Consider the following 13682-nt stretch of genomic DNA (forward strand, 5'->3'; position numbering starts at 1 on the left):
TTAGGAAACAAGTTTACATCATTTGAGTGGTCGTAGTATAAATGAAGTTTGTGAGTATCTTTTTTACGGAAAACTCTCACGAGGCTATAACTTCGTCCACTAGGGAATTCCTAGTGGTTTAAGGCCTGTTGCATATGGTCAATGCAATCGCACTCTGCTTAAACGAGAATTAGTTTAGGACTACACATTTTTGGCCACATATCTATTTTAGTGTCTCTTAACAGCTTGAGGACAAGCAAAGTGTTGTTTGGGGGTAGTGTGATAAGCACCCAAAAGTGTATTATGAAACCCCATTGAGACATATAAATTTGGTTCATTATGTGTTTAATAATCATGAAATAAATATGTTTTCATACTTTTGCGGTATTTACTGATAAACATGGAAATATTGGTTAAACCTACAATAAAAAACGAGGAAGCGCATATATATGAATTCTTCCAAATCCACGTAGAAGCATCAAACTTCCAAAGCTCCTACCTCTCGAACCCGGGACTCGAATCGCGACAAGAGAGCTGCTCGGACAATCGAGGCATGAACTCTACTGCGATAAAGGGAAGTTGTAAAAAGCTGCCCAAAATACCGGTTGCCATTGGATGCACATGGACCCACTATCTTGCGGGGCCACAAGATTGGATGAGTCATCAATCATGGAGCATGTCAAGACAAAGATAACAAATTATTGGTGCAAAGTTGACACCTTGCATATAATAAATTAGATTAGGTGTTAATAGTGAGAAAAAGGCAAGGTGTCACTTTGTTTTAATGTGGTAGATAAAAATGAATCAATGTGGTTTGATAATTCACGTGGGAGGAAATGAGATTTCTCTAAAATGGAGAAGAAATTAGACAAGGGTGGGGGACACTCCATTTACTCCCTTGACTTATTTTCCTCACATGGCATTATTTTAGTTCCTTAGTGAAAATGAGAAGTTAGTTTTGGTTTTTATTAAAAAAGCTTGTAATAGTTTTAATGGAGGAACACTTGTTCTTCTAGAAAATATAGAAGTGAGTTTGGTTGTGGATATTTCTTTTCCCTCTCTCTCTTTCTCTTTGGTGTTTTTATTAGTTCATAAGTCTTTGTCCCAAGGATCATGAGCTAACTTCCCTTTTGGGGAGTTAGTCTAACTCATGTGAGGGTAAACCAATTGTTGGTTTGGTAGGTTTAGGAAGAACAACTAACTCTACATCCTACCCCAAAATGGTAGTTGGTGTAGAGTTTAGTTAGAAATCAAGCAATGAGCTTAGAGATAAGTCATTGTTTGGTTTCACTTGCTAGCATGTATGAGCTCTTTAGTGAGCCATGCATGCTAGGGATCAAATCTATTTTTCCGTTAGGGACTTGTCTATGAGTCTAGGAAGAATCAAAACCTATTTCAAATCAAAACTAATGATAGTTTCACATGAGGAGGATTAACTCTCCAATTTCTCTTTCAAATTTCCATTTTAGGTATTAAGTGCATGTTTTCATTGTTAATGTTTTTATTAATGTTTGTATAGGAAGGAAAAATCTAACATTTATATTATATCCTTACTCCTTAATTTCCCTTTATTGTAACATCTAATTTTTAGTTGTTCTAAGCTTTAGGTTAGTTCGAATCCTTATTCAAACTCTACGAAACGAAGATCGTGAGTAAGGAATCTTGATTGCTTTTACATTAATTTAGAGAGTTCAAAACTCTAAGTAGTGTTCTCCAAGCATATATCATCGACTATTAGAACAACTATGGGAATGCTACGTCGATTCTATGATAAGGAGTTAGAGGGGGATTGATTCCACCTTAACTCGACTTAATCCTACTAACGACGGATTACCGTAATCCGAATTGAACTGCTTCGCAGAACAATCTGGTTACTCCTAATCTCTAATTACACATGACATTTCTACCAATTCATAACTAGCATGTGAACGATTACACCCACTCTCATGGTGAACTAATCATTTCTAGAGTGGAAAGGAAATTACGACGACTCTACGATAATCGGAATCAAGCTTTCATCAAGGCGTCTCAACCTCCCCTCTAATGGAGGTTTAGCCGAGAATCATTACGCAATCATTCCCAATGGAATTCAAACAAGACATGATATAAAGATTTGAACTTACTTGTTTAAACTCAATTCAAAACTACTCATGCAATAATTGAATTAAACTAATAATAACAAATAATTGAATCTAAGAATTGAAACTAAACAATTAATGGAAATGAAACTAGATTATCAAGAACACTATTTTATTAATCTAATGAATAATAAAACAATTATTCAAATACTAAATTAATAATCTACTTTGTTCTAAAGTAATTAATTTAACATAAAACTAGATCTAAAACAAGATATATATAAAAAACTAAGTTCTAAAACTAATTAATGGAGGCTAACTAATCTAGGTCTAACTATCTACGTAATAGGGGAATTTAGATCTAAACAATTGTAAATGACAAGAATCGAATTTGACAAACTAGCTATTTTATTTATCAACTAATGAAGAACAATGATTCTAAAGATTAATCTAAAACAATAATTGAAATTAAACTAAACTTAATTTTATTAAATGAAAACTAGATCTAGAATTATCTATAGTTTTAGGTCTAACTAGCTACCCTTAACAAAGAGTCAAGCTCTTGTTTTTATACTTGCAGATCCAAAAATCGTGCATGGGCTTGGAGCCATGTTTTGGGCCAGAGAATCAGGCCCAAAACCCAATTCTTTCAGCCCAAAAAGGCCTCTTCAACTGTAGGTGGCTTCAATAGACTTTTAATCCACTTTTTCTCCTCAGATTCAGTCAATGCTTAGACCATTGGAAAGCTCTTTCCGAGCCGGTCGTTTTGACATAAGGTAGGCCCAATTCCGAGGTCTGAGTCCAAAGATATGGCCTTCAGAAGTTCTGCTGACTTTGAGTGTTGTTTACGCCGCCGACTTTTCAGCTTTTGACCGGGATTTAGAAAGGCTTTGTCTTCTTGAATCTTGGCCTTTAATCATAGAACTCCTTAGCAACCGACCTTTGCTCCTTTATCTCGCTAAAGTGGCACATTTCTACACAGAATGGACTTTGAAGCCTGAAATGCATAAAAACACGTAATCAGTATTAACTCTTAATTATTACTCACATAATTGGTCTAAAAGTATGACTATTACAGGGTTAAAACTACAGTTTTGGGCTCTTATCACATATGAAACGTGTTTGTCTTTGGATTCCACCTCTCCACAAACGCAGAGACCAACACAGGATCCTGATGCCTATATACACCTAAGACCAGAGCACATAAGCCGGTCCTTTGAAGCTCCAAATGAAAATTAGAACAGTCTGAACACTCTCCGACGCTATCCCATTGTACCAACTTGTTTAGGTGCCCATGACACTTCAACACCCCTCGCTCTGCCTAAAACAACAAAAACTCAGTATTAATGTATGCACAAGGTTTTGTAATACAAAATTTAAATACTAATAGACAATATATGATAATAATATTACCTACCCCTCCCAAACATCGCGAGCCACGTGCACCGCATAGTCATATAACAGATGTGACACACGAGGGCCACCTCCATAAACACTTCTCTGGAACTCCAAGTCATTGTTGGACTTTCTCACAATATTCACTGGAGGTACAGGTACAGGGACTTCCTCGTCATCCTCCTCCTCCTCCTCATCATCATCCTTCTCATCCTCTGTGTCCTCCTCTTCTACATCATCAACACCCTCTTCGTCATCTTCTTCACCATCACCTACAACTACACTTTTCCCACGATCCATATTTACGTTATCTACATCTACATCTACATCTTCATCTAAATCTACATTTACATCACTCAGAACTGTCCGCTTTCTTCTCTTTTGATTTCCTAACTCTACACCACTTACCAAATTACTGGGATCATCCGCTTTCTGATCCCCTCTACGGACTGATGCCGAGGTGGTTGTTGCCCTTTCTCTCTTTTTCTCAGGCTCCTCGCGACCTGAACTACTACTCCCCCCACCTAACAACTTTTTAGCACCCGTGAAAACACTTTTTGCTACATTCTTTGTTCGAGACTGATCTTAGCACTTTTCAGTGTTTTTAGAAATTTACTTCCTACGTGCTAAAACTCAATAATTCCTTACTCACTATTTTTCTTTTAGAATGTCAATCTAGTTCGAGTAAGGATTTCGTTCCAACTTCTAAGACAAGAATCTAAATGATCGCAACTGAAATCTACACCTTGGAGAACTAAGTGAGAAAGATTTGATAGATAGATTTTTTTTTACACAAGTTATCTAAAATTTGTAAGTTTGTTTTATAGTTAAATGAAAGAGAGAGAAAGATAGGGAAGGATTAATCCTACTTATGCAAGGCCTAGCTACAAGTCTTTTAGAAACAGGTCACTACCATCTCAAATCCCTAACATAATATACCTATCTCTAAACATATCATGCTAGCATGTGGAATTGAAATGATATTTCATCTCTGAAATATCATTCCAACTCCTAGTTCTATTTTACAACAGTTGATCAGATATTTGTCAATCTCTGTCATTTTGGGACAGGATGAAAAATAGAACCTAAGTCTTTTAAGTAGTGATTTTAGAATCCTAAATTTGTAGCCTGATCCTCACATGAGCATCATTAACCTTCCCCTTGGGAGAGTTTTAGCTCATGATCCTAGGATTTGATTAAAACTACAAGTAAGATAAGTAAAAAGAGATAGAAATAAGAAATGAATACAAAGCCAACTAATTACCTAAGGAAAACAGAAGTTTTTATTCAAGAACTAAAAGGTGTAGTCCTCTATTAACAAGTTACAAGCTTTTTTTCTTAAAACTAAAAACTAAAAACTAAAAGTAAAGACATGGAAGTAAATGAAAAGTAAAAGTCAAGGAAGTAAAAGCTAGCTAACTCCCAAAATCAGCCCCCCCTTTACATAAGAGAGCCTTTTTCTCTTCTCCCACGTGAAACACTCTCCTCTCATTTATTTTTCAGTTATCCACAACTAACCCCCATTTTACACCTTTCATTTTTTTAGATAATCATCACCTAAATCCAACCAACTCATTAACTTCAAGCAAGGTGTCAAATTTGCACAAATTATTTGTACCTTTGTCTTGACTTGCATGATGACTCATCAAATCTTATGGGCCCGCCTAGTGGGTCCACGTCGCAAATCGATGGCGATCCAGTCTTTTTGGCATTTTTACAACTTCCCGCCTATGCGTAGAGTTCATCGCACTGATCGTCGGAGCAGCTCACTCATCGTATTCCGAGTCCTGGTTCAAGAGATATGAGCTTCGGAAGTTTGACGCTTACACGTAATCCCGCTTCGAATTTGGATTACGTACTATTTGAGTCTTTGGGCTTTAGTCCAGATTTGTTGGGCTTCACATGGGCTTGATCGAAGGCATGTGTATACTCCCCTATTCCGTGCTTAAATGCGGCTTTATCATAATTTTTAAATTAGTTGCTCCAACCCTCAAAAAGCACGAAGATGCGATTATTTCATGATTATTAAGCACAAAATTGACCGAAATGTTATGTCTCTATGGGTTTTTATAATACAGTTTTGGGTGCTTATCAGAGACATTGCTACAAAATATAACTAACACAAATACAGAAGAATAAGTTTGCCGAGAAACACAAAGGGGTGAATAATGTATCAATTGTATGTAAAACTGCAAAATTTTATTTTATCTCGGGCTAACATAATTAATATGATCAAATTTAGCCATCAGAAAATTTTAGTCGGTAAGGAGATATGATCAAGTTCGCAATTTATACATCTAGACAAGTGAAAATTTTATACATGCACTTTTGTATATGGAGGAGTTCTAAGGAGATAACACTTGGAGAGAAGCACCAAGCCATCCCTCTAATAATTAATGGCTAAGTGGTCTGAACTACCAGAAGACATTATTGATGTATTTATCAACCTTCTGCCGCCAAGTGTCGAAGATTTTGTTACTTTTGGTGTTGTTTGTAAGTCATGGAGATTAGTCACAATTGCAAAAAAGAATCAACAGAGTAATACATCGTTCATGCGTTTTTCTCCTTGGTTGATGCTTGCCAAGAGGGAAAATGATAATGATGAAAGTGTTCGTTCTTTCTATAGTGTTTCGAGCAAAAGGACATTCCAAATTCAATTACCTCAGTTAAAAGGGAGGAGATGTTGGGGAACCCCTTATGGTTGGCTTCTCACTTTTGGCCTTGATCTCAATATTCAGCTCTTTAATCCGTTAACTGGGACTCAAATATCTCTTCCAGCACAACCCACTTTTCAACACCAATACAACTGCTATGTGAAGCCTAAAAGATTGCGCAGGGTATATGTTGAAAAATTTGTTTTGGCATCAAATCCCTCTGTCCGGAGTACTCAGTCTAACCAAAGATGTCAGGTTATGGCTATATATGGTGACTAGTTTTTGAACCCGTCCTACGAACGGGTACCGTTATATTAAATTATTCTAAAAATATTAGCAATTATGCAGAGCCATGAGATATATATGCAAATTATATTAATCACTCATTCAAATTTCTTGCACCACTCTCAATGAAAAGAAAACACCAAACCTTGATAAAACTATTGACTTCTTTTAGTTATTAGGTTTAATAATTGAAGTTTGATGAGAATGCTCAATGTGGCGAAGATGATATTGAAACTACTTGAATAGCAAGACACTCTCAATCATAATAAAATAATTATGATAAACACAATTTAAAATGCAAAACTATACTTGTTGAGACATTATATTCCCCCTACAAATAATACAACTATGTTTCGAGGTTAGTTCAATGCATTTGCATCGAGTTTCTGATTTTCTGTTAATTATTCATTGAGATTAGTTCAATGTAGTTATTGCATCTAGTTTCCGATTTCCCATTAATTATTATTTGAGGTTAGTTCAATGCAGTTGCATCAAGTTTTCGATTTTTTGTTAATTATTCTTTGAGGTTAATTCAGTGCAGTTGCATCAAGTTTATGAATTCTCGTTAGTTATTAAGATTAATATAGTGCGGTTGCATCTAGTTTTCGATATTTTGTTAATTAGTTTTTTATATTAGTTCATTGCATTTCCATCCAGGTTCCAATTTCTCATTAATTACTCTTTCAGATTAGTTCAATACATCTGCATCCAGTTTCTGATTTCCAGTTAATTATTTTTAGAGGTTAGTTCGATGTTCAATGCATTTGCTTCTAGTTTCAAATTTATGGTTATTTATGCTTTGAAGTTAGTTCGACCAGTTACATCCGATTTCTGATTTCTTGTTAACTATTATTTGAAGTTATTTCAATGCATTTGTATCAAGTTTCTGATTTCCTGTTAAATATTCCTCAAGATATTGCATCCAATTTCTAATTTACCATTAGTTAATCTCTGATTTTAGTTTAATGTAGTTGTATCCAGTTTCTGATTTTCCGTTAAATATTCTTTGAGGAATTGAGGTTAGCTTAACGTAGTTGCATCCAATTTTCAATTTCTAGTTAATTGTTCTTTGAGGTTAGTTCAATGCATTTGTATCAAGTTTTCGATTTCTTGTTAATTATTTTTTGAGGTTAGTTCAATGTAGTTGCATCAAATTTATGATTTTCCGTTAATTATTCATTGAGATTAGTTTAGTGCAGTTGCATCTATTTTTCGATGTTTCGTTAATTAGTCTTTGAGATTAGTTCATTGCATTTGCATACAGTTTCTGGCTTCCTGTTAATAACTCTTTGAGGTTAGTTCAATATATCTGCATCTAGTTTTTGATTATTTATGCTTTGAGGTTAGTTTGATGCAATTACATCTAGTTTCTAATTTTTTGTAAACTATTCTTTGAGGTTATTTCAATGCATATGCATCTGATTTCCGATTTCCCGCCAATTATTCTATGAGGTTAGTTCAACGCAGTTGCATTCGATTTTTAATTTTTTGTTAATTATTTTTTGAGATTAGTTCAATGCATTTGCATCCAATTTCTGATTTTCCGTTAATTATTATTTGAAGTTTGTTTGATGTATTTGCATACCGTTTCCAATTTCCCGTTAAATATTTTTCAAGGATTTGTATCTAATTTATAATTTCTCATTAGTTATTCTCTGTCATTAGTTTATTGCAGTTACATCCAGTCTCCGATTTTTAGTTAATTACTTTTTGAGTCTGGTTTATTGTATTTGCATAAAGTTTTCGATTTTCTGTTAATTACTCTTTGAACTTAGTTCAATGTATTTGAATCCAGTTTCTGGTTTTCTTTTAATTATCCAATGTGGTGTGTAATACCAACTTCAAACAAGACATAAAAATAAATTATGTTTCATTTACTATGTGGGATCATAAAAAATTATCCAGTTCCCAATTTTCCGTTAATTATTCTTTAAATTATACATGACTCACTATGTGGGATCTTCAAAGATTATCTACGAATGTGTGATGTTATATTAATTATTCTAAAAAATATTTGCAACTATATATGCATAACTATTATATATGAATATTATATTGATCACTCATTTAAATTTCTTATAACGTAAAAACCCCACTATCCATTAAAAAAAATAACTCACCATTGATAAAACCCTTAAACTTCATTTTGTTGTTTAATAATAGAAGTTAGATTGAAGTTTTATGAGATTGCCTAATAAGGCGAAGTTCATTGAAGTTACTTGAATAGCAAGGAGTTCTCAATCATACGAAAAGAGATAAGATAAACACTATTTTAAATGCAAAACTATACTTATTGAGACATTCCCACAACATATAACACAATTATGTTTTGAGGTTAGTTCAATGCATTTGCATCCAGTTTCTGATTTTCAATTTCATTATTTATTTTTTGATGTTAGTTCAATGCAGTTGCATCTAGTTTCCGATTTCCCGTTATTTATTTTTTTAGGTTAGTTCAATGCATTTATATCCAATTTATAATTTCCTATTAATTGTTTTTCGAGGTCAGTTCAATGTATTTGCATCCAATTTTTGATTTTCCGTTAATTATTCTTTGAGATTATTTAATGCATTTGCATCCAGTTTTTTATTTCTTGTTTATTATTCGATAAGGTTGCATGTGCATCTAGTTTCCGATTTCCCGTTAATTATTGTTTGAGGTTAGTTAAATGAATTTGTATCCAGTTTTCAATTTTTTGTTCATTATTTATTGAGGTTAGTTCAATGCATTTGCATTCATTTTATTTTTTTGAGATTAGTTCAATGTAGTTGCATCTGGTTTTCGATTTCTCATTAATTATTATTTAAGATTAGTTCTACGCATTTGCATCATGTTCCCAATTTATAGTTAATTTTTCTTTGATGTTAGTTCAATACAGTTGCATCCAGTTTCCGATTTCTCATTAATTTAATCATTGAGGGTTAGTTCAATGTATTTCCAACCAATTTTCGATTTCCCGACAATTATTTATTTATGTTAATTCTATGTATTTGCATCCAAGTTTTGATTTTCCATTAATTATTCTTTGAGGTTAGTTTAATGTAATTGTATTTATAGTCCGATTTTCCATTAATTACTTTTTAAGATTAGTTTAATGTTTGCATTTGCATCAAGTTTTCGATATTCCGTTAAATATTATTTGAAGTTAGTTCGATGCATTTGCATCTAGTTTTCGGTTACACATTAATTGTTCTTTGAGCTTAGTTTCATGTAGTATTATATATATTTTAGAATATTTGTCATTATTGGTTTGCCGTTATTTTTTTATTTTTTTTTTTATATACATGTGAGCTTGCATTAGAATGAATGCAAAATTTTCTATTATATGTTTTGTGATATTATTTTTTGTATAATTTAATTTTCTACTGTAATTTGTTTTGGTTTGGTATATTATAAAATTGGAAATTACATTATAGTGTTGAAAAAAAAATTTATAAATTCATAAATTTAATTGGAATATGTCGTAATTATTGTGTTTTTTGAAATCCTTAACGACGACTAAATGTCTAAATCCCAAAGTGGATGGTGCATTAAATCTATCCAACCTTATTTGTTTAGGCCCATATAGACATATAGTGCATACAATACAATTTTATTTGTTATCCGCTTAGTTTTGGGTGTACACTGTTACTTATCTTATGATTAGTTGACTTTTATTTTTTTTTTTTTGTCCCAGTCACATGTGAGGTTAACAAATGTAGAAAGTAAATGTTCAGGCAACTCAATTCATTTTTTCTTTCGTTATTTCATTGTCTTTTTCTAGAAAGAAATATTGTTATGTTAACTTCACCTAAGATTAGTGTGGAAACTATTATTTGTGGCGTAAGAGTTTTAGGAAAATCGTTTTCGGTGGAAACTATTGTTTTTAGAGTCTTTTCGAGTTATCCCCCCAAAGATATGTCGAGTTTTGTGTTTAACCCCAAAATTTCAATCATCACAATTAGACCCCAATCTGTCTCCGGAACTCTAAAAACACTATTCATTTTTTCCATAATGCCCAAACTACCCCTTTGAAAGAGCCGAAAAGTTAAAGAACCGTTTGAAATTTCTCGACATCCTCTTTGACTTATCCGATATTAGTTGACTCCTTTCTTCCCAACCATATAAAATCTAGCTCGCTTCTCTCTCAACAATAACTAATGGGTGGTGGTGAACCAAAAGATGTCACTTCGTAAAGTATCACTTTTGACCCTTCAGTTGTTACTATTAGGGTCTTTACTATTCTTGTTCTTGATTGGGTTCTTGATTATAGCTTCCTTCCTCGTTTTTTTTTCGATGCGGTTTTTTGGGGTTAATTACAAATTAGTTACAAAGAGTAAGGGTTAATAACATAATTTTAGCACATGATTTGAGGGTTATGTTTTTCTTTTTTAGGCTACCGGGTTGCTTTCAATATGGCGATTTGAACCATTGGAAAGATATATGCCCTCACAGTTGTCCTTGGGGTTGTGGAAAAACTATGAAAATGTACAAGAGTACTAGGGACCTGGAGTTTTGGACATAGATTTCTAACATGCAAGAGAGATGGATGTAAGGGTTTTATTTGGATAGACAAGGGACACCTAGACAAAGACAAGAACAAAGAAGTTGCTGCCCAAGATTTCAAAGGCTTCAAAAGAGGATATGAAGTGCCAAGAGGGAAAGCTACCGGTCACAATTGAGGGTCCTATTAAAATGAAGGTGAAAGGAAATGCTAGTGATGTAACTCGAACTTGTGAAAAAAGTTGTCACTTGGATGAATTATGTATGAAAGAGGAATGGAAATGAAATAAATGTTATGTGTAATCATGTCTTGACAACTCGATCATAACAACATAGTAATCACTAAGATATCATAACAACATAGTAATCGACAACCGATCATAGCAACATACTAATCACTAAACGGATCATAGCAACATAGTAATCATGTCTTGACAACGGAAAGCAAATTCCAACAAAACACATTTGAAAGCATTGTTTTGGGCAAAATACAAAAAGCCACAAAACACACATACAACACGAAGAATAACACAAAATAAGCACCATCACAAAAACAAGACTATTTCCCTTTTTTTTTGCTCTCTTTGTTTGGTCTCTCATTAACCGAGCATGAGGCTTGGCTTGATATTACCTTTTCTGTTGAAGTACTTTTTTCATTCTTTGTACCTTCTCATTGTTGTTGGTCAGATGGGAGGCATAGCGGTATCACCAAAGGAGGTCCGGACATTTGAAGTCTATTGTCTTTGGAGGTTCCGACCGAGATGGTTGTGGTGAGATGGTTGTGGACTGACTGGCTGAGAATAAGCAAATGAGGCCTCGCCAGCATTATTAGAAGCACACATTCCTCTTCTACTTGCCACTTCCCCTCTGTTGCCCTTCCTCCTCTTCCTCCTCTCTGCCCCTACTTCCTCTTCCTCTACTAATAGTTTCAGTGGGAGCCTCTCCTCCATTAACAGTGGGAGCCTCTCCTCTGCCTCCTCCATCTTCAGTTTCAGTCTCTCCCCTGCCTCCTCCAGTGAAATTTTGAGTTTCAGTTGCCTCTCCTCTACCTATGCTGCCCTTGCCTCACCTCCTCTTATCTTTATTGGTGGAGCAACTTGAGCTCCATCTTCAGGGTTGATTGGTGCCTGCAAGAATGGATTTGGAAGTGGTCTTTTTCTTGGCCTACCTGGTCTTCCTCTTGTCCCTCTTCCTCTAACAACATTACCACCCACTTCACCTCCTTGACACCCTCTTTTATTATGGCCAAGTACACCACATCTAGAACACCTAACTGAGTTCTCATTTTCATTTGCACCCCTTCTCCTGTTAACTCTAGGCCTTCCAGGTTGTCTATGCTTAATTGGAGGATAAACATAATCTGCAGCTACAGGCTGCATCAATTAAACAAAACACATGTCAATACGCAATCAATAAACTAGAAATTAAAAGAATTGAAAATTGGAATAAGAATTACCTTTGGCCAATCATCCTCATGAACCATTGGAGTTATGTGCTGACTATGTGCATTTCTATATGCTCTAATAGTGAAAAAAGGACTGCAGAATCTAAAAACAAGAACAACAACAAATTGCAATAAATAATATAATTTAACACAACAAATTGCAATAGAACATATCAAATTTAAACTTACTGTGTCCAAGTGTCTCTCCTTGGCTTAATAACAGCCACAGCATGAATGCAAGGAATTCCACACACTTGCCATTCTCTGCATGTACAACTTAATTGTACCAAATCAACAGTCCACCAATGTCCAGACTTATGTGTCACACAGAACTTATCCTCATTTGAACCAGCAACTTCATAATCACCAATTTCATTCTCTCTTTTTGCTAAGATATCTTTCACCCTTGGTACTAGATCATTCTCATTCCAGTCTACAAACTTCCCCTTTCTATCATAGATCAACTTCATTTGTAACATCACTATCTTGGAAACCATCTTCACAATAGGCTTGTCTCTAGCATCCAATATAAAACTATTCCATGATTCGGAGAAGTTATTAGAGAGGTGGTCAGCCTTACATTCAATGTCAAAGTGTGACCTTGCCCACAACCTAGGCTCCTCACCATCAAGTAGTCTTTGGCATCACTACATCTTTTCTCAAGCAACTCCATATTTTTATTAAAGTCGGCTTCCCCAAATGCTTTTGCTGCATTCCATGCTTCCCACTTCAAGACTCTTAAACCTTGTCTTCATGTTCTTGCGCACCATATGTCTAAAACAATATCTTTGATTGCAATCGAAAACACCGTGGCAATTGCATTACCTAAACCTTTTTGTCTATCGAAAATTATGGTCAGTCTAGATGGATGTAAGTTCAAGGATGGTGCCATAATATCTAGAAATTCAGTCCAATTCTCGTGTTTTAAATACAAATAAAGAAACCTAGTGGAAACAATCCATTATTTCCATCTAATGCTAGAAACGCATGGACATACACCCCCATGTTTCCCCTTTAAAAACATCCATCAAGACCTATTAAAGGCCTACACCCACTAACAAACCCATCTAAACATGATTTGAAAGCAATACAAACCCATTCAAAACTCATGTAGTTAGCATTTCTAGAGAATTTAGCAATAGAACCTGGGTTGGAATTGAGAATATGCAAACAAAGCTGATGAACCTTTGCATAAGACTCATCATAACTTCCATGAATCATTTCCATTGCTAAGTTCCTGGCATTCCAAGCTTGCCAATACTTAATCTTAACTTGATATCTGTTCCAAATGATTTTCCTGATGTCAGCTGGTTTGTAGCTCTTGAAATGAAGTCTCATGTCTTTCTCAATATCTTTTGCTATCC

General features: G+C 34.5%; 1 protein-coding gene across 1 annotated transcript; it reads left to right on the forward strand.

The window, feature by feature from the left end:
• The first annotated feature begins 5848 nt into the window (after positions 1 to 5848).
• Positions 5849 to 6385, forward strand: LOC147477575 (F-box protein At2g05970-like). The gene has a single exon (XM_086586040.1). The coding sequence runs from the start codon at positions 5849 to 5851 to the stop codon at positions 6383 to 6385; it is 537 nt and encodes a 178-aa protein (XP_086442166.1).
• Positions 6386 to 13682: the final 7297 nt, after the last annotated feature.

Source organism: Coptis chinensis, chromosome 9 (genome assembly GCF_015680905.1).
Source record: "Coptis chinensis isolate HL-2020 chromosome 9, ASM1568090v1, whole genome shotgun sequence".
Taxonomy (NCBI): Eukaryota; Viridiplantae; Streptophyta; class Magnoliopsida; order Ranunculales; family Ranunculaceae; genus Coptis; species Coptis chinensis.